This window comes from Erpetoichthys calabaricus, chromosome 18 (assembly GCF_900747795.2).
Source record: "Erpetoichthys calabaricus chromosome 18, fErpCal1.3, whole genome shotgun sequence".
NCBI classification, from domain to species: Eukaryota; Metazoa; Chordata; class Cladistia; order Polypteriformes; family Polypteridae; genus Erpetoichthys; species Erpetoichthys calabaricus.
The window spans coordinates 6,927,612-6,949,954 of record NC_041411.2 but is presented as its reverse complement, the minus strand read 5'-3'; the positions used below and the strand labels follow the sequence as shown (position 1 = coordinate 6,949,954).

General features: G+C 40.0%; 1 protein-coding gene across 1 annotated transcript in view; it reads left to right on the top strand.

Moving 5' to 3' along the window:
• Positions 1 to 22,343, top strand: part of ift81 (intraflagellar transport 81 homolog) — an 83,052-nt gene that overhangs the window by 46,096 nt on the left and 14,613 nt on the right. The window contains exons 12-13 of the mRNA XM_028824224.2: positions 13,930 to 14,079; positions 18,909 to 19,037. Of these exons, the coding sequence (XP_028680057.1) occupies positions 13,930 to 14,079; positions 18,909 to 19,037 (279 nt within the window). The remainder of the gene's footprint in view (positions 1 to 13,929; positions 14,080 to 18,908; positions 19,038 to 22,343) is intronic.

The following is a 22,343-nucleotide window of genomic DNA, read 5'->3' as shown; positions in this document are numbered from 1 at the left end:
TGTTCTATTCTTGATGTGTGTTATTTATGGTACTGTTTTTTTTTTCTTTAGTAATAAGTGAACAATGTTTTTGCTGTGTACACATGCACTTCGGATTTAAATTCGTTTTAATGTGGCTCACTTCCCATTTATCAGCTCAGAAAGCTTATGTGTGCTTATTGTATCAGGATATTTGGCTACAAGCTTTTTCTCAAAGGTTAGATGCTTTCTTTGTGTCATGCCAGGGTTCCTACTCTTGCTTCGGTTGTATCCATGTTTTATGTCTCTCTTGTTCATTTTTGATTCTTTCATTTATGTTGTTTATGTGTGGGCTCCCCCCTGTGAGATCACCGAGGTGGTCAAAAAATTCCTTGGTGGCAGGGCCCCGGGGGTGGATGAGATACACCCGGAGCTCCTCAAGGCTCTGGATGTTGTAGAGCTGTCTTGGTTGACACGCCTCTGCAACATCGCATGGACATCAGGGACAGTGCCTCTGGATTGGCAGACACCCAGAGGGTGTGTTCCAACTACAGAGGGATCACACTCTTCAGCCTCCCTGGAAAAGTCTATTTGGGGGTCCTGGAGACGAGGGTCCATCTGATAGTCGAACCTTGGATTCAGGAGGAACAGTGTGGTTTTCGTCCTGGTCGTGGAACAGTGGACCAGCTCTACACCCTTAGCAGAGTCCTGGAGGGTGCATAGGAGTTCACCCAACCAGTCTACATGTGTTTTGTGGACTTGGAAAAGGCGTTCGACCGTGTCCCTCGGGGAATCCTGTGGGGGGGTACTCCGAGATTATGGGGTTACCGGACCCCCTGATAAGGGCTGTTTGGTCCCTGTACGATCGGTGTCAGAGCTTGGTCCGCATTGCCAGCAGTAAGTCGAACCCGTTTCCAGTGAGAGTTGGACTCCACCAGGGCTGCCCTTTGTCACTGATTCTGTTCATAATTTTTATGGACAGAATTTCTTGGCGCAGCCAGGGTGTTGAGGGGGTCCGGTTTGGTGGACTCAGGATTGGGTCACTGCTTTTTGCAGATGATGTTGTCCTGTTTGCTTCATCAGGCCGTGATCTTCAGCTCTCTCTGGATTGGTTCACAGCTGAGTGTGAAGCGGCTGGGATGGGAATCAGCACCTCCAAATCCGAGACCGTGGTCCTCAGCTGAAAAAGGGTGGAATGCCCTCTAAGGGTTGGGAGCGAGATCCTGCCCCAAGTGGAGGAGTTCAAGTATCTCGGGATCTTGTTCACGAGTGAGGGAAGAATGGAGCGTGAGATCGACAGGCGGATCGGTGCGGCATCTGCAGTGATGCGGGCTCTGCATCGGTCTGTCGTGGTGAAAAAGGAGCTGAGCCGCAAGGCAAGGCTCTCAATTTACCAGTCGATCTGTGTTCCTACCCTCACCTATGGTCATGAGCTATGGGTAGTGACCGAAAGAACGAGATCGCAAATACAAGCTGCTGAAATGAGTTTCCTCCATAGGGTGTCTGGGCTGTCCCTTAAAGATAGGGTGAGAAGCTCAGTCATCTGGGAGGAACTCAGAGTAGAGCCGCTGCTCCTCCGCATCGAGAGGAGTCAGATGAGGTGGCTCAGGCATCTGATCAGGATGCCTCCTGGACGCCTCCCTGATGAGGTGTTCTGGGCACGTCCAACCGGGAGGAGGCCCCGGGGAAGACCCAGGACACGCTGGAGGGACTATGTCTCCCGGCTGGCCTGGGAACGCCTTGGGATTCTCCTGGAAGAGCTAGAAGAAGTGGCCGGGGAGAGGGAAGTCTGGGCATCTCTGCTCAAGCTGCTGCCCCCACGACCTGATCTCGGATAAGCGGAAGAGGATGGATGGGTGGATGGATGTTGTTTATGTGTATCGTTCTTGGCTTTTGGTTCTGTTTATGTATGTAAGCTGCCTGTGTTTTATAGATGGGCCCCCAAAGGACAGGGCTACCCGCCACCTCAATGCATTCAGAATCAATTGCCAGGCACTGCCCTCTGCTATATAAATCCGGAGGGCCTTATGGTTTATTTCGAATGTGCTTGGGAGTGGTAAGTTTTATTGGATTTGTATTGCTTTGGATTTTTGATCTTTACTCTGCTTTTTGACTATTCTTTGAATATCTATATATGGACTCGTTTGCTTTGGATTGCCTGTGTGTTTGTGACTTATTCTATTTTCCCTTTGTTCTCCATGGAGCTTCATTATGGTTATAAGCTTCATTGGTGCTTGCCTTTACTCCTAGCCGGGGTTTGACGATAATACGCTCCTCTAGTGGCCATTATTGTAAGTGCTTTGGCACTCTTTAGTCCATGACACACTGTACAGATAAAAGATGCGTGAATGTGTGTTGGCGAGTTGACCATGTCTTTGATGTCTGCCTTTGACGTTAGTTGGAAAATTGGGCATAAATGAATATTAAGAAGAGAGAACTCTTCATGAAACAGAGGAAGTAATTTGGGTAGTGGAGAAAAAAAGTATTCAGTCAAAAGAAACTGGGTGAAATTAAATTGTCCATCTATCCATCCATTTATCTGTCTTCTGAGTCTGCTTAATTCAGTTCAGGGTGGCTGGGATCTGCAGTCTGTGTCAAGAGCCCGGCTTGGACAAGGCCTCGGCAGCTAGAAAAATAAACAGTCTGGTGTTTCTGTACAAAGAAAGAAACCACTGCAGCGCTTAGCAGTTAGCGATAGCCAAATCGACTGAGAATATCTTCATTTGATGATGCAAAAAGCAAACACTGTTATAGAAAAATGATAAAAAGCACATTAGATTGTATAGAGCGACTTTATAACTGCAGTCTTCCTATGATTTAAAACAAAAAAAAGTCTGCATTTCTTACATTTTAAAATGATTGATATCTTTGGCTATTTATATCTTTTAGGCTTATAAAGTCATTTTAATTGGCTGGGTTGCTATAAATAGTGTTTTAAGTGAAATCTGCCCGAGAAATGTCCGTTTTTAGCAGTCTGCGGGCGGTGTAAGACTGTCGGTCTGGATTAGAAACAGTCAAAAGTGTAACAGATAAATTAAACTTGACTGAGTTTTTTTTTTCTTGAGGGATGTAATCTGACAAGATATTGTATCTGTCGGCATTCGAGATGCACAGACCTACTGCCTATTATGGGTATCATCCTGTGTGCTCACATTGGTGTCTAATTAAAAAGTATACTTGATTGTTTTCATTAAGAAACAGGATTATTGGTACATTGTGTACCTATTATGTAGTGTGCACTGGAGCTCTGGATAAGCTGTCAGGGCTTATCAGAAGTATTTTCCATTTTGTCAATGATGAATAGCATGTGTCACACTGAAAGTGCTTGGCCGATCTGTATAATGTTCAGTGTCACACTTATTCTTGTTCAATTAAGATTCCAGCGTTTTTCTTTTGCATTCAGACTCTGATTATTCTGTTGTTCATATTTTTAGCTTCCTCTTTCCTATAAGAGTGTTGGATGTGCACGTAATGCTCATCATGGTGGCTCTGTTGGCTTTTTCATAGCATTGTCAGATTGCACAAATATGAGATTTAATTCACATGACATAAAATGAAGCTTGGATTTTTAACAGGTAGCCCACAACACGTTTTTATGAATAATACATTTTCTTATTGAACTGTTTAAAACATCGTGTGTTTTGTTTAATTTTTTTAAAAATTTAAACAAACAGAGGTGGAATTCGATGAAGCCTCTTTTAACCTGTTGAATTATGCAGCTGTGTAGGACACTGCTTACTAAGGGGTGAGGAGGTGATTTTGCTGCATATTAAGGTTGGACATGTCAACGAGCTCTTTATTGGTGCCAGTAACTCTTTTTTTTTAAAACTCTATTCATTAAATTAAAATAGAGAATGTTCAATGTTTCAGATATTTAGGAATGGTATTACTGTAGTTGAACAACGCCAGTTGCATTTCTAGAAAGATGAGGTGCTGATTTAAAGTGAGCAAACGCAATTTACAGAGGACTACAGCATCCTGGTAAACAGAATTCTTATTTTTAACACTAGTGGGCGCTGCCCTCTGTTCGCTTTGCTCACCCACCCCCGGATTTGGTTAACCGGATATAAAATTTTAAGAGATTGTTATTTTCATGGGAATCGTTACATATGCATTATTTTCACTGTTACTTTAAAACTTTAGTAAAAACAATATTTGGAATTTTAATTCCGTTTTTGGACTTACATCGTGACAATGCAACGTATAACTGCCTGTGAGTGAATATCGTTTCTTTCTCTCTAATAAATAGAACGACTTTCTCGATTGTTTGTCCATGCTCTTTCTTCTTCGCTTTGTCGTTGACGTGTCATCTTGAACGTATAAAATTATTGTCCTGATAAAATGTATAAGAGCTGAGAGCGCAGGAAGCGCGTCTGACAAAAGTATTCACATGACTGAGGTTAGATGACCGTGGTGTAAGTAGGGCGTGACTTGAAAGAATCTCAAGTTAAAAGTCTTTGTCTCACAGGACTTCATACCGCACCAACATTTGTGGAATCTTTTAATTCTCGCTGGCAACACGAATTAGATGATCTACAAGTCTCCAACGTAAAGTTTAAATCCGAACAATATATTTGATCTCTTTTCAGTGTTCCCTGTTATTTCACCGAGTAATACTTTCCGTTTGTTTGCTCTGATGCTATCTTTCCTATCCTTTTTTTTAAACTTTCGAATTTTCATACTTCCATTATCTCTAACCTGCTGTGCATGTGTACCGCACCAACATTTTTGAGATCATTCTCTTTGTCCTTTATTTCCGGCCCCGGGCATGGACTCATCTCGCAGGACATATAAGTGTCTCTCCGAGAAAATCACGTCTTGTCTCCTTCCAAGATTTTTTTTTATAATAGAGGGATAATGATATTATATTGCAAACCTTAGGGGCAACAGTAGAAGAGAACCGTGGCCCAAATTGTCAACATTGAAAGCCAACTGTTTCATGAACTGTACTTTACTGCAATCCAAAGGAAGAGTGCTTTCGCTAATAACATTTTCGGTATAAGCTTCTGTCCTCGGTGCATTGGTTTTCACTGTATGGCCTACACATTGTGTGTACACGATAGATAGATAGATAGATAGATAGATAGATAGATAGATAGATAGATAGATAGATAGATAGATAGATAGATAGATAGATAGATAGATAGATAGATAGATACTTTATTAATCCCATATAAAGCCAAAAGTGTAAGGACACCTTGACTGTCACTCCTATAAGAGCTTATTGGGTATCTCATTCCAAATTCATAAAGATTAGGTTAGAGTTGGCCCTCCTTTTTGGCAATAATAGCCTCCAGTCTTCTTTCCGCAAGATTTTGAGAGTGTCTTTGGGAATTTGTGTCCATTCAGCCAAAAGAGCATTTGTAAGGTTAGGTACTGATGTTGGTCATCTGACTCACAAGTCTCTTTTCCAATTCATCGCAAAGGTGTTCAGTACGGTTCAGGTTCGGGACTCTGCGCAGGCCACTCTCGTTCCCGTATGTCTTTATGCACAATGGGCACAGTCATGCTGGAAGAGAAAGAACTGTTACCACACAACTGGAAGTGCACACTTGTCTAAAATGGCATTTTGTGCTGTTTTACTAACAGTACCCTTCACCAGAACTAAGGGGCCTAGACAGAACCCTGAAAAGCAGCCCCAGTAGGCATTATGCAGTCCAGATGGTAGCATTCACCAAACTCAGATTGGCCCATCAGACTGCCAAATACTGAAATGTGATTAATCGCTCCAGAAGACACATTTGCAGTTCCCTCTGTGTCAAATGATGGCATGCTCTACATCACTGCAGCCAACATCTGGCTTTGTGCAGATGCTCGGCCATAGAAACCCATTTCATGAAGATCCCAATACACAGTTCTTATGCTGATGTTGCTTTCAGCAGCATTTTGGACCTCTGTTGTGAGTCATGCTACAGAGGATAGATCATTTTTACATGCTTCAGGACATGGCAGCACCACTGTGTGAGTTTGCATGTTATGCCACTCCGTGATAGAGCTGTTGTTGCTTCACGACAGTCCCACTTCACAATAACAGTTAACCAGGGCAGATCGGGCAGAGCATACATTTTAATAATAATAATTCTTTGCATTTATATAGTGCTTTTCTCAATACTCAAAGCGCTTAGCAATTGCAGGTTAAGGGCCTTGCTCAAGGGCCCAACAGAGCAGAGTCCCGTTTGGCATTTTACAGGATTCGAACCGGCAACCTTCCGATTGCCAGTGCAGATCCCTAGCCTCAGAGTATGACAGTGCCACATTTAAAGTCACTGAGCTCTTCTTTTTAACCCATTCTACTGCCAGTGACTTGATTTGATGCAACTATTAACACTGAAACATCTGAACTCAGTCATTTGGAGGGGTGTCCATATAGTGAAGGAAATCTTGTGTCCATTAGCTTTAGAGCATAAAGTAGCATAAAGCATCAAAGTAGTTCAACATTTATTACATGCTAGTTAAATTAAAAAAATATATATCTATACTAATAAAAGGCAAAGCCCTCACTGACTGACTCACTGACTGACTGACTGACTCACTCATCACTAATTCTCCAACTTCCCGTGTAGGTAGAAGGCTGAAATTTGGCAGGCTCATTCCTTACAGCTTACTTACAAAAGTTAGGCAGGTTTCATTTCGAAATTCTACGCGTAATGGTCATAACTGGAACCTGTTTTTTGTCCATATACTCTAATGGAGGAGGCGGAGTCACGTATCGTGTCATCACGTATTACGCCTCCTACGTAATCATGTGAAGTGAAAACAAGGAAGAGATTTACAGCACGAGTCAAGTGCATTTACGGGGTGATTTCTCAGGCTTAAAGCTCGAAGTGATCACTCGAGTGAAGGCAGCTTCACAAAAAAAACAGATCCTTAACAAACTGTTATTGGTATATTTTCCCTCAATTTTAAAAGGTTTTCTTTTCTTCTTAATAAAAATTTAAAAGCAGAACTTCGCCGGTGCAAACCGCGGGGATTTGAGCGACTGACGTATACAGACGTATTCATGAGTGCAGGTACTTCGGAAAGAAAGCACCGTGTAAACCTAAAGTTTAAATTAAGTTCATAGACCTACAAAAGGTTGCCATTGATTTCAGGCAAGATTGCTTTTCTCCTGTACAACTATACGTTGCATTCTCAAGAGTGTGCTTGCACGGCTTGGTCATATTACAACCGGAGTGCTGAACTGACAACGTGATATACAAACAGAACAATCGTAAAAACAGGATTAAATAAAAAGGCTGCTTCCGTTGGCAAAGCAACGAAAAAGGAAGACCTTATATGACGTTTGTTTATAAAACAGCGGAGAGGCTGTGTGAAGTCAGCTTCACAAAAAAACAGATCCTTAACAAATTGTTATTGGTATATTTTCACTCAATTTAAAAAGGTTTTCTTCTTAAAAAAAATTTAAAAGCAGTACTTCGCCGCTGCAAAGCACGGGGATGTATATAGATAGATAGATAGATAGATAGATAGATAGATAGATAGATAGATAGATAGATAGAGATATATATGTATATATATAGATAGATAGATAGAGATATATATGTATATATATAGATAGATAGATAAAGATATATATGTGTATATATATATATATATATATATATAGTTAGATAGATATATATATATATATAGATATATGTGTATGTATGTAGATATGTATATATGTGTATATATATGTAGATATGTAAATATGTATATGTATATATATGTGTCTGTATGTGTATATATATATATGTGTGTGTGTGTATGTATGTGTATATATATGTTGATATATGTATATATATGTGGATGTGTATATGTATATGTATATGTATATATGTAGATATGTATATATAAGTATATATGTTTATGTATTTATATGTTTACATAACCTCTTTAACATACTACTTCTCCGCTGCGAAGCGCGGGTATTTTGCTAGTATCCCATATAATAGTAATCCTTACATAAGGCAGAGGCTGGCTGTATTTAGAGAATAAATTTCAAAAAGAAGCTGAACACAGCAGAAGCCAGATGGCATGTTTTATAGGTAAAGAGAACCCCAAAAGCTATTTGGATATCTTGGGAGTTTTTTTATCTGTGGGTAATATACTTAACGCTATCTTGAATTCACATCTAAAACCTTAGTGACTGTGAAAATAAAATGCTTTAACATTTTTGCTATAATTTACAGAAGCCAATTATTAACTTTATACATCATCAGATATTTCATATTTCAACGTCATTGCACTGACCAGCACCCGTGCTGAAAACCACGTCAGTCTCCATTTTCGGCACCTCTCTACAACTGCTGTTCTACTTTGTGGGGAATGTTTCTCACACTGGAAGAAGTCAGCTGCCTCTCAGCACATTGATGTAAACCTGGTTTCAAGCCAGCAAAGGTGCCGACAGTAGCTGGGCCACTCAGACCTGGTGAGGGCATGGCCATTCTGCACACAATTATAATAAGCAGCTTGTTTGAAGATTGTAAGTGATGTGCAGTGTTTCTAGTACAAGCTGACACAGATATGCATATATGTCATTTCTTCATATATTATGTAAACCAACTTTGTAATATTTCCTTATAGCGTTTTATACAGTGGCACTCAGTTCAAAATCCTTACATAACAACTGTAGTGGTGCTTGGACTATGAAGGAGAATTTTAGCAGGTGATGATTACCAATCATTTGCATGCACAAGGGCACAATTATGTATGAATCCTATGCACCATAATGCTTGAAGAAAATTTGTCTGTCACAATATGATGCTGAGCAGCCATAAAAAAGAGGGTAATATTTTACTTGGTGTATTCTAAATTGGCACCAGCATACTGCATTGACCATTCTAAACAAGAATGAGCACCAGGAGAAGTTTTAAGCTCTGCTGCACTGATGTGTAAAACTATAATCTTCAAATGCAAAAAGCTATGATGAGCACATTTGCTTTTCTCCGTTCCCCTGTTATTGTTAACCCGTAGCTTACAGGTGTTTATTGGATTGTTCTGCACTGCTGTTGTCATCTTCATGCAGATGCTGTTTTGTTGTCCAGCAGATTGCAAATGAATCTTACTCCCTGACATTTCCGATTTTTATGGATTTTGCAAGTCCACATTTTGTTATTGTGGAGCTGCGTAACTTAGTCTTGGGAGCTGTAGATTCGCCATTCTGAATAGGTGTTTCTGACCCACTGTTTATGCAGAGAAACAAGATTAAAAACTTTTTGTCCGTATCCTGAATGAAATCTGTTAGATGTGCATGCAGTGCTCTTAGATCCATCCATTATCCAACCCGCTATATCCTAACTATCCTTTACTTGAAATGAATTTTGGACAAGGCTGTTTGGCTGCCAGTTTATAACTTATCTACTTGGCCTTTTAAGGAGTTATGTATGGGGCATACTTCATAAATTCATTTCCTGTCTTAGAACACAAGTGTGATACGATCAAAGCAGCTTGCATTAACTGATCACATTAGAAGCACCACAGATCACCAAAGCTCGATTTAAATCATTTAACAAATTACTTGTGTCACTAATGATTTAAATTATGAGTGCTCATTTAATAAGAAGGCTATTGGCAGAGACAAAAAGAAAAGAAGTCATACTAGTGTATGATTGTTCGCTTACACTGTACCACCCAACCTTGACTAACCTTGGATTCCAAAAATATGAAACCATAAACTGCCACACAGACACTCTTGATATTCCATGTGGCATAGAGCACATAGTGTGATTTCTGAGATTGTTCTCTCATCTAAAACATTTATAGCTTTTGGCGTTCAAAGGGAACTACAGAGAACAGCGGGACTGACACTGCACACAGAATAGAGAGAGATGGTAGATGTCACAAGGGGATGACATGAAGATGTTTGTTTTATCCTTGGCTTCTTGCCTGGGTCTGTTTTATATGGAACATACAATCAGCCTCGGGGAATCTGAAATTTTGTGGCCTCATCAGCACAATATATTTGCTCCTCAAAGTATATTCATGTCGGTGTAATGAACAACAGCACTCCATTGTCTGTGATTCACAATTCTGTAGACTGCTGGAAGTCTCCAAATCCTGAGTCCCTCGTCGTGTATGCTGATAGCAAGTGGAATGTGTTACATGACAAGCCAGTCTGCACACTTTCCATTGTCGCTGTCTCCTAACTTTTTTCTTACACATATTTTTTTCTTTCTGTATAAAAAGATCTTTTAGCAGATGGAAAACAAAGCGTCAAGTCATTTTTAGGCTCATTTAAAAGCAGCAAAGACGCTTCAGCCTAACTTTGCATTTTCTTATGCACTGCTGTCACTTCAGAGTGTGTCATATACTTAGATTAATGACAAATGTAACCTTGCCTCTTTTTAAAAGCACTTGAAATGTGTTAGCTGTCAGCTGGTGTGGCAGATTAAGCGTGCCATTTGTATTGCTTTTAAAAGTTTCACCATACAGTTCACTCATGAATTTAACATGCCTTAAGAGGTTTATTATTACATTTTCATTCCAAAGTACTTTTTAAATTATCTGAGATTGTAGTGCTTTTGTCTTCTTTGGCATGCACACATGCTTTTATATTTGCACGAATGTGTGAGTATAAACATACACAAGAATCCACCTGTTTCTTCATTAATCATTCTCTTATTTCTATTAGAGAATTGAGAACAACTAGATGTTGACCAAATACTCTTACCACACAAATGCAGAGTTGATTATTAAAATAACATGCACGTCTTTGGGATTTGGGAGTAATGTACCTTGGGAAAACCCCAGTAAACGAGGGAAAAAAAACTCCTATATTCCACATTGACTACCACAGGATCAGGAGTCAAAATCAGGTTCATGGAGGAGGCGGCGGCACTAATGCCTGTGCTGCTATATCTCTTATGTGTCTAATACATCTTAGACAGTGTGGTGTGGTGGTTAAGGCTTCGGACCAAGGAGTTTAAACTCCGAGCTTGTGGTTTTAACTCCTTGTACTAATACTACGTGACCACAAGCAAGTCACTTCACCCGCCAGGGCCCCAATTAGAGGAATAAAAGAAATAGAACTAATTGTATCTCAAATGTTATAAGTCGCCTTGGAGAAAGACATCCGTCAAATGGTAATAATAAGTAGTAGTGACACACACCCTGTAGTTATGTTACTTTACTACTTGATTTAGTCACTAACGGTGATTTGTACATTGAATCTCCATTGTTAATACTTTATTCACTGTGATACTTTTCTTAAACCTGAACTAAAGCAGGTATTTTTCTTGCATCCCTTAATAGTCTGACTTGTGTCCCCACCCGCCATATACTCAGTCTGAGCACACACCATTGGGTAAACAGCAAAAAGCTCTCTCATGGACAAGATTATCTTTTAGCCTGAAGAGTCTACAGAGCAGTAACTTGAATTAAGCAGATATGTTCCTATGAAGCACAACGTCTCATCTGGCCAGAGAGCCGCACTTTTAGCACCAGGTTCAATTCTGAGGTGTACTGCCCCATGGGGTGGAGTTTGGGTGGGCTTTTCTCTCGTAAGCCAAAGACATAACATCAGGTCAGTTGTCACCTCCAAACTGGTCCAGGATAGCTTGTTAATATCACATAGACAAATGAGTGATGGAAAAAAACTGATATGTATTCATTTCCTTTATCAACAAGATAAACATATTGTATATCCAAGCTTTGAAGCTTTTATCTTAATAACACCACTTCTTTACATTTTCTTGTTTCTCCTCTGCTTGCTTTCTTCAAATATATTTTTGAAATTTAATAAATGGAATTGTCTCTCCTTTCTAAATCTGAGCTGCCTCCTCAAAGCACCCACTTTGTTCTTTTCTTAGGCATGCAGTGTGCCATAGTGGTTGAGGTTGTGGGTTCAAATCCCACTCATGCCACCAGTATGTGACTTTGAGCAAGTCACTTGTGCTCCAGTTGGAAAAACCAAAAGAAATGTAACCAGTTGTATCGTAAATGTTATAAGGCATTAGCCAAATAAGAAAATGTAAATGTAATGCAAATCTTAATATGCTTGAAAATTGCCTTTAAATTATAAATGTGGTCATTTATCTTATTAGATTTGTGTCTTTGATGGTCAATTGGTTATTATATTTTAGTATTTAACTACAGTACATGGGGTGGCGAATCAGGAAGTGCAACATATTAGCAAGGAGGAAGTAATGACAGCTATGAAGAGGATGAAGAATGGAAAAATCATTGGTCCAGATGACATACCTGTGGAATCGTGGAGGTGTTTAGGAGAGATGGCAGTGGAGTTTTTAACCAGATTGTTGAATGGAATCTTGGAAAGTGAGAGGATGCCTGAGGATTGGAGAAGAAGTGTACTGGTGCCGATATTTAAGAATAAGGGGGATGTGAAGGACTGTAGTAACTACAGGGGGATAAAATTGATGAGCCACAGCATGAAGTTATGGGAAAGAGTAGTGGAAGCTAGGTTAAGAACTGAGGTAATGATTAGTGAGCAGTAGTATGGTTTCATGCAAAGAAAGAGCACCACAGATGCAATGTTTCCTCTGAGGATGTTGATGGAGAAGTTTAGAGAAGGCCAGAAGGAGTTGCATTGCGTCTTTGTGGACCTGGAGAAAGCATATGATAGGGTGCCTCGAGAGGAGCTGTTGTATTGTATGAGGAAGTTGGGAGTGGCAGAGAAGTACGTAAGAGTTGTACAGGATATGTACGAGGGAAGTGTGACAATGGTGAGGTCTGCGGTAGGAGTGACGGATGCATTCAAGGTGGAGGTGTGATTACATCAGGGATCGGCTCTCAGCCCTTTCTTATTTGCAATGGTGAGGGACAGGTTGACATACGAGATTAAACAGGAGTCCCCGTGGACTGTGATGTTTGCTGATGACATTGTGATCTGTAGCGATAGTAGGGAGCAGGTTAAGGAGACCCTGGAAAGGCGGATATATGAGACGAGAGGAGAGGAATGAAGGCCAGTAGGAACAAGACAGAATACATGTGTGTGAGTGAGGGTGAGGTCAGTGGAATAGTGAGGATGCAGGGAGTAGAGTTGGCGAAGGTGAATGAGTTTAAATACTTGGGATCAACAGTACAGAGTAATGGGGATTGTGGAATAGAGGTGAAAAAGAGAGTGCAGGCAGGGTGGAATGGGTGGAGAAGAGTGTCAGGAGTGATTTGTCACAGACGGGTATCAGCAAGAGTGAAAGGGAAGGTCTACAGGACGGTAGTGAGACCAGCTGTGTTATATGGGCAGGAGACGGTGGCACTGACCAGAAAGCAGGAGATAGAGCTGGAGGTGGCAGAGTTAAAGATGCTAAAATTTGCACTGGGTGTGATGAGGATGGATAGGATTAGAAATGAGGACATTAGAGGGTCAGCTCAGGTTGGACGGTTGAGAGACAAAGTCAGAGAGGCGAGATTGCATTGGTTTGGACATGTGCAGAGGAGAGATGCTGAGTATATTGGGAGAAGGATGCTAAGGATAGAGCTGCCAGGCAAGAGAAAAAGAGGAAGGCCTAAGAGAAGGTTTATGGATGTGGTGAGAGAGGACATGCAGGTGATGGGGGTGACAGAACAAGATGCAGAGGGCAGAAAGATATGGAAGAAGATGATTCGCTGTGGCAACCCGTAACGGGGGTGGCACGGTAGCGCAGTAGCCTCCTGCTGTTCAAAGACATGCATATTAGGTAAATTGGCAATGCTAAGCTGGCCCTAGTGTGTGTTCGCCTTGCGATAGACTGGCACCCTGTCCAGAGTTTGTTCCTGCCTTGCACAGTATGCTAGCTGGAGTAGGCTCCAGTGCATGCCACATCTGTGCATTAAGTGGGTTAGAAAATAATATGACTTTACAGTACCTAGCATTCTTTCTGCTTTTTAATATAATTTCTAGAGCAAGCCCTGTAGAATTAACATTTAACTTTTATTTTTATTTTTAGGCACTTTGAGTTCCAGCAGGTCTCAAGTACACTTGATAGTAAGAATAGCATGGAAGCATGTACAATCTACCCACATAATGTTTATACTTTTTGTATTTTTTTACAGCTTAAGAAATATGTCAGCAAGTTAAGAAGCAAAAGTATGGTTTTCAAGAAGAAGCGTCAAGAGATTGCTGAGTTGCGGGCAGAGTATGGTGTCTTGCAGAGGACAGAGGAGATACTGAAACAGCGGCTGGAAGCTATGCAGCAGCAACTGGTAACATGAGTGTCCTTTTCCCCCTGTACACGTGCAGCACCTCCAACTCAAACTGCAGTTCCTCTGAAGCGGTTCAGTCTTCCCAGAAATTCTTTAATGCCTCTTAACCCTCTAAGCTCCCAGACTGCTGATAGCAGATATGACGCAAAAAGGGACGTACGTTTCTATTTGGGATATCTGCATCTGTTAGTTGGCATGCTCATCTTTTTTATGATCACAAGGAACTGTATTTTTGTGAAGCAGCTGGGCTTTTTCACTGCTGCTAGATTGTTAAAGTTTTTTTTCCTTTTTTTATGAAGTCCTATTGGCAGCTGAAGTTCAGCATTTCGGCATTCTCTCCTTCTTGTGATATGTCCTGACATATGCAAGGCTGTGCTGAGCTGTGTTGTATTTTTTTTTTTCTTCACATTTGCTCTAACACAAGTGGTAAAGTGATAGGCGACCTTATCAACGCTTAGCATGGCAATTAGTTAAAAGGAGAGCCATTAAGCATGTCGTCTACTAGTCCTCTTGCTCAAGTAAAATTCCATGTTAGCAGTAAGATGAATACAAAGTGGCAGATAACCCATCTTTGTAGCAGGCTTGTTTGAAAGAGTCAGACACAGTCTTCTGCGAAATGTCCGCATAATAAGCGTTCACTGCTCTATCTGACGAGTCCATTATGAGATGTCTTTTATAAGCTGGAATTGATCTAAAAATAATCATTACATTCAATCCAGGCTAGTCAGAGCAGTGATGCCAACTTCTGTTGGTATGAAATTTATAATAAGAATAGCTTTCTAACCCCCAAATATCAACATAGACATCCGGGTCGTATAAAAATGCCTGCCAAAGGGTACCCCTTTGTCACAGTAGTGGAATTAAATTTTTTATGACAAAGCTAAGAGGAAAAACACAAGTAAAGCTTCCTTGGCACCGTCTCTTTTAAATTAAACAATTTTTTTTTTCTCTCTAAGCTAAGACCTGATATAAAACAGAAGCTTGCATGGTTCTCATGCATAACCAGAGCTTTCAACATTAAAACTCTAAACACTCGTTTTTATAAAAGGGTGGTAAAAAAGTGTTTATTCTGTATCCATTCTCATTTCATTATATAAATAATCCCATTAAAAGTAAGCAAAATTAGAAATTAGTTTTCAAGGCGGGAAGGCACCATACAGATGAGGCGTTTTACCACTATGGTACACTGAGAAAGAGAGGTTAGAGGTAATGTGATCTTGTGTTGTAAGCCCACAGCAGTGGTTCCTCTCCTTTATTCTTAAGTGCTCCCGATGCCCATTTATTTAATTGATCTATAAAACGAATTAGGAAAGCGAGTGAATTATTTCCTTCACAGCACTCTGCATCATGCTTTCTCTGCTAAACTTGCTCTTCTAAGAAACAGCGTAGCTGGCTTGTACAGAAAGACCACCCCTGCTTTGCTTTCCAGCATTATGCATGGCATGAAACACATCTATTCTGATGCTACATGACCTTTTTCTAAGGTTCAGACACGCATGTGTCAAGGGGCAAAAGAGTGTTGGCATACTTTGATGCAGAGATTAACTACTCATGTTTCCCTCGAACATTATGAATATTACTAAGAAATGCCTCCCAAGAAAAAAGTCAACGGCTGCAAACCATAAACCAGAAAGACCAGCATGTAATGCCAGTAAATCCCCATCAAGCCGTTCTGATGGCGTGCTAAATGATTAGAGCCCAAGCAGAAACAGGAAAGAAGGTAGGCTGGATGAGCAGTTAAACCATAACTCTAAAGCAAAAGGATGCCAGTGCAGTCTTCACCAATAACTCTCTGTATCACCCCTGAGCAAATAATATAACCAGCCAGAGAGCATATGGTGGGTATAACCTGGATGAAATTGTGGCAAATGTGACACCGGATTGGAAGAAGTAAATTCACTCAGCCTAGTTAATTGGAGTAAAGAGAATGCTCTCCGAGTGTTTTTTTTCCCCATGGCTCTAGTGAAAGTTGTTGTCAGTATTTTGTAGCTACAGTCCCTTCCAAAAGTATCTGAACAGCAAGGCCAATGACAAGAGAGATCAGAGTTCCAGCTTTTATACCCTAGTATTGGCATCTCGATATGTTTAACAACATAGAACAGAGCACATTTTGTATCAAACCACTCAGTTTTTCAAATGAATAAAAGTATTGGAACAAAAACACTTCAAATTTGGATGCATATCAGTTGTTCACAATAACTGCATCAAGTCTATGACCCATAGACTCCACGAGATTTCTTATTTCTTTATTGGTTATTGGCTTTTACCACAGAATCTTGCCTGGCAGCTCCATCCCTAGCATCCTGCTCCCAATATGCCCAGCACATGTCCAAACCAATGCAATCTCGCCTCTCTGGCTTCGTCTCTAAACCGTCCAACATGAGCTTGACCCTCTGATGTCCTCATTTCTAATCCTGTCCATCCTCGTCACACCCGATGCAGATCTTAACATCTTTAACTCTGCCACCTCCAGCTCTGTCTCCTGTTTTTTGGTCAGTGCCACCATCTCCAACCCATATAACATAGCTGGTCTCACTACCGTCTTGTAGACCTTCCATTTCACTCTTGCCGGTACCCTTCTGTCACAAATCACTCCTGACACTGTTCTCCACCCTGCCTGCACTCATTTCTTCACCTCTCTTCCACATTCTCTATTACTCTTTATTGTTGATCCCAGGTATTTAAAGTCGCCCACCTTCGCCAGCTCTACTCCCTGCATTCTCACCATTTCTCTGAGTTCCCTCTCATTCACACACATGTTTTCTGTTTTGTTCCAACTGACCTTCATTCCTCTCCTCTCCAGAGCAGATCTCCACCTCTCCAGGGTCTCCTCAACCAGCTCCTTACTCTTGTTACAAGTGACAACCGTAAACATCATAGTCCACGGGGACACCTGTGTAATTTCGTCTATCCACACGTCTATCACTATTGCAAATAAGAAGGGGCTCAGAGTTGATTCCTGAGGTAATCTCTTCTCCACCTTGAGCACATCCATTACTCCTACCACAGACCTCACCACGGTCACACTTCCTTCGTTACATATCCTGTACCACTCTTACATACTTCTCTACCACTCCCAACTTCCTCATACAATACTACAACTCCTCCTTAGGCACCCAATCATATGCTTTAACTATAGGGTGGTCCAGATCTAATTATACAATTTTCATCACGCTATAACTTATTAAGTTTATTACATAGAGAATTCACAGCACCTGCCCTGCACATAGAGATTTCACTTAAAATTCTTTTTGTATCCGATAGATGGCAACCACCTGCCCTGCATTCCAAAATGGCGGGGAGACGGTTGTCAGTTGAACAGTTGCATAATTAGATCTGGACCACCCTGTAAGTCCACAAAGACACAATGTAACTTCTTCTGGCTTTCTCCATACTTCTCCATCAACACCCTCAGAGCAAACATCACATCTGTAGTGTTCTGTCCTGGTGTAAAACCAGACTGCTGTTTGCAAATCATCACGTCCCTTCTTAACTGAGCTTCTACTACTCTTTTCCATAAATTCATGCTGTGGCTCATCAAATTTATTCCTCTGTAGTTACTACTGTACTACATATCACCCTTATTCTTAAAAATCAGTGCTAGTACTCTTCCTCTTCCGGCATCCTGTCACTTTCCAATATTTCATTAAACAATCTGGTTAAAAAACAAAAGCCTTTTTACTATGTGTAAACGTGTAGATTGGCTCTTTGTGAGTGAGGATGGTTAGTTGTGTGATTCGGCACAGTGGTGGAGTGACACTCCATCCAGATTTGGCTCTTTCTTTTCTCCCATGTTGTTGGAACGAAATTCAGACCATTGTAACCCTGAATTTGGTTAAATACAATCAGAAAATGAACATCATGTATAATATAACATGCAGAAACACGTGGACCTCTTGTCCAGTACCGCTTATCTTTCTGCCATGGTGATCACTGAACTTTACTGTTACACAGTTACTTGTCACCGCTTTTCTTTCTGCCACTGTTTGTTGTCACCAGCTGACCTGTGCCTGCCTTTACAAATTAAGAGGAAAGTAAAATTTTGGGGACTCTGCATAGATAGGAATGAACTCTGGTCCCTGAAGTTATGGTGCAGTAGTTTTAACTATATCGCCTCATTTTGTAGACAAGCTGCATTACTTTTTTGTTTGTTTAAGTCTCAGTTGATGAGGAGATCACCAAGAGATTTTCCATGCCTGCCTTAAAAATGGATGAGTCACACAGAATACATGCTGTAGTACAGATCAACTGAAGTCCCAGATGCTAAAACCATTGTTTGTTTAAAAGAACGTAGTTAAAATGATTATCTACGTACAGCTAAAAATAAAGCTGTAGATTGTGGGTTGAACCTAAAAAAGTGGAGTTGAAAAACGGATCTGCTCAATCAATTAAAGTATTTTTCAATGTCACATTGCCTTTTTTCCCCAGAGTTTACATACTCATGTTTATGGTCATTTATTGGCCAATACTCCATTTTGTTTTTGGGTAGAGTGGTAGAGAGGTACAGTGTTACGCCTGGTACCTCATAATTTCAGGGACATGAATTCAATGGTTGGCCTGGTATCTGTTCAGGATTTGCATCTCTAAACTGATCTGGTTTGAGTAAATGTGCCATGTAATAGACTGGCATCCCATCTAGAGTTGCTTTCTAATTTGTGCTTGCTTTTGAAAGCATAAATTCCAACTCCCACGATCCTGTAGTAGAAAGACTGAATCCAGTAAATGAATGGTACAATGTTTGGCAACTGTTGCAGTCACCAATGCAGAGTATCCTAAGTGCTTGTGCCCAATATTGTTAATTGGCATTTGTTAACTTCTTATATCTACAGCAATCGATTGAAGCCAAGCGGGGCATTTCTGGGTATAGTGACACCCAAGAAGAGTTGGAGAGAGTGTCTGCCATCAAGAGCGAACTGGATGAAATGAAGGGACGTACTCTGGACGATATGTCAGAAATGGTGAGCTCCTATAGCAGCCCCTAACACAGAAGAACGATGTTTGCCTTTGAGTTTTGCGCCAGGGTGTAGGTGATAAAACAGATCTGCACATGCTTTTATATTTGATTGCTCCATGTAGGACTTGCCTGAAATATCTCACGTTAAGCCATACAGGTATGTGAAACCTCTCGATAGGTCAAGCCATGAAGGAAATGGTCAGAGGCACTTAGGATCAGAAGTAAAATGGTAATCTTTAAATGCTAACCCAACCTGTTTTTTGAAGCCTATTTGAGATGGGCACCCGCTGCTAGCACTTGGCAGTGGAGATAGCTGAATGATGGATTCCATCATTCCTAGCAGTTGCTTTACATGAGACCATTACTGACCTTACATTTTGGCATGGACATAAAGGTTTTAAATGCCTTTTTCATAGTCCTCTATCTATCATCTTGCCCAATGTAAAACGAGGCATCTAAGCAAGACAATCCACTTGCAGTGCTGGTGTTAATAATACAGAAACACACTTTGGGAAGGCTGTGCTGACACTAGCTCTCAATTTGCAGTTTAATTTAGCTCTGAACATATGAGTGTAAGTATTCATTTCAGATTGCTGGAGTTCTGTCTCCTTCGTCGCTAACGTCAAGCTTTCTGTTTACCCAAAACCTGCTCCCTTGGCAATAAACCTGCTCTTGTATTTTTTTTTTCTCTCTCAAAACTGTGATAGTAGATTCCTTATAATTGAAATAATACGTGAATGCAAAGTTTTCTTTAAAAATGAATATAAATACTTAGGAGTGTAGGCTGGCTAACTATTGTTTTTATCCATTTTTCAGAGAATGATATATTTCAGTAATGAATTTATTTACACATACCATTCATGTTTTCTTACTAAGTTACATTATTCTTTTTAGAATTTTTTATGGAGTAAAATATTGACTATAGAACCCCTCACCAGACCATTCCAGCTTCGTATATCAGGGAGTATTTACAAAAGCAAAAGACAGAGTTTCCGGTTCCAAAATTAATGAAGGTTGGATATGGTTTTTGGTCAATAAAATGTTATAATATACATATATATTTATTTCTCCCTTTCCTTTGCTTAATGTTGTCTTATTAAAAAGCCCTAAGCAATTTTCCTTTAGCTAAGCTCTCCTTCTCAGGGGTGGGGTTTGATTTGTTTGGTTATAAATTGATCTATTTGTATGGAACGATTACAATAAAAATTAATAAAATATATTTTAAAAAAATGTAATAATAATAATAATAATAATGCATTTTATTCATAGGGGCACTTTACATTAGCAGTAAATCTCAAAGTGCAAATGTTAATCTTTCTGAAAATGGAGCATTTCATTTCTTGCAAATTCTGAACTCTACTTTAAGTGTATATCATTTTCTATGCCTTACTGGTGTAATTAGTGTTTATTTTTATTTATGCTTTTCTTATTTTAAATATCCATCCATCCATCCATTATCCAACCCGCTATAGATAGATAGATACTTTATTAATCCCAAGGGGAAATTCACATATATATATATATATATATATATATATATATCCTAACTACAGGGTCATGGGGGTCTGCTCGAGCCAATCCCAGCCAACACAGGGCGCAAGGCAGGAAACAAACCCCGGGCAGGGTGCCAGCCCACTGCATATTTTAAATATACAGTAGTCATTTATTAGTTTTTCACCCTGTAGATAGTTTGACACCCCTGCTGTAGGAGAAATGTATTTTTCCCCCTTTTTGTCCCTCTAGTTTTCAGGGTGTGAATATTTGCTTCATGTGATTTTATTACTGAGGTACAGTATTTTCATTTCTGTACACCTTTGGAGGACCCCTGATGTTTTCTGTGTGGTGGTGTGTCAGGATTTATGAGTTCCTCTTTGAAATTTACACTAAGTAGTAATCCATCTCTGTGTACATAGCCTCCAAATTGCATTACAACAACAACAGCATTTATTTTTATAGCACATTTCATACACAGTATGAAGCTCCAATTGCTTTAAAGTGCTTTATTACTTTCTTCCTATTTATGTTTTTGTTCTGCACTACAATATTAACTCACTTTTACTTTGAAAACGTTTTTCACTCATGTAGTTATTTATTTAATCAGCAATAGAAAGACAATGTGCTTAAAAAGTACAATGTGGGAGTCCCCCTACTAGGGTGCTGTTATTTGTGAGATTATATTTAAATAAATAGCAGCCAAAGGTAACCATTGACAATTTATTTTTCTCCATGTTTTTAAAATTTTGTGTTCAGTTTTCTAAAGAAGTGCCTTGATCAGTCTTTTCAAAATGCACATAAAGAAACTGAAGTGCTTGGGATGGTCCACAGTCCAGTGTTAATGTAAGCTACAGCTTGCATATGTTCTAAGTCCACTTGAGGCATTTTAATGGGTTACCCCGTGGCTCTTAATTTTCTGTTTGTTGACGAGTACAAATGTCCTGTGCAGCCTTCTGTTGTATTGTGAAATGACAGTTAAATGAAAGACGGGCCTTGAAATGAAATGATAAGCACTGGAGGAAACAGACAGACGTCTGCTTGGGAAAGCTAGAGTTGGCAAGTTTGTTCTGAGATGAAAAAGGATTTTTGAAATGACACTCCTATATTGATTTTACTGTTTGCCAAATGAAAGTTGAATTGTTGAATGATGTTAGTTTTAGCAAAAGAAAAGGATGTTGCAAATACTGTTTAAAAACAAATAGCTGCAAAATGTTAGCTGGTTATGTGACTATTTAAGTTTTAAAAATCAAAAATGTTCTACATGTTCTGTACTATTTCTTAAAACTGCAATAAATAATAATTGCCAATTACACTCAAATTTCAATGTAAATTGTTTCAGTTCACAAAACAAACAGCAACACAACATACCCAATGCACCCTCTTGCCATTTTAGACACAATCTTTTTTCAACATGAATATGAATGGTTGTCTGGAAATCTTGGAGGCGTTAGAATTAGAAGAACAGTTCAGAGGTGTAAGAGATTAGGAGTTTAGGGCAAAAGTACTCTTTTTTCAGACTTACATTTTGGAGCAGGTGATCAATGTGAATAGATATGGTCGCTGGTTTCTGATCTAATAGTTATTTAAAAAGAAGAAGGGTGCAAGTGGTAAGACTGGGGCAAAGGTTTGGACTTTGTCATTTGCATGTCTAAAAATATACTGGTAAATTTCAGCTATGGAGACCATCCATCCATTATTCAATCCGCTATATCCTAACTACAGGGTCACAGGGTCTGCTGGAGCCAATCCCAGCCAACACAGGGCACAAGGCAGGAAACAAACCCCGGGCAGGGCGCCAGCCCACCGCAGGGCGTGC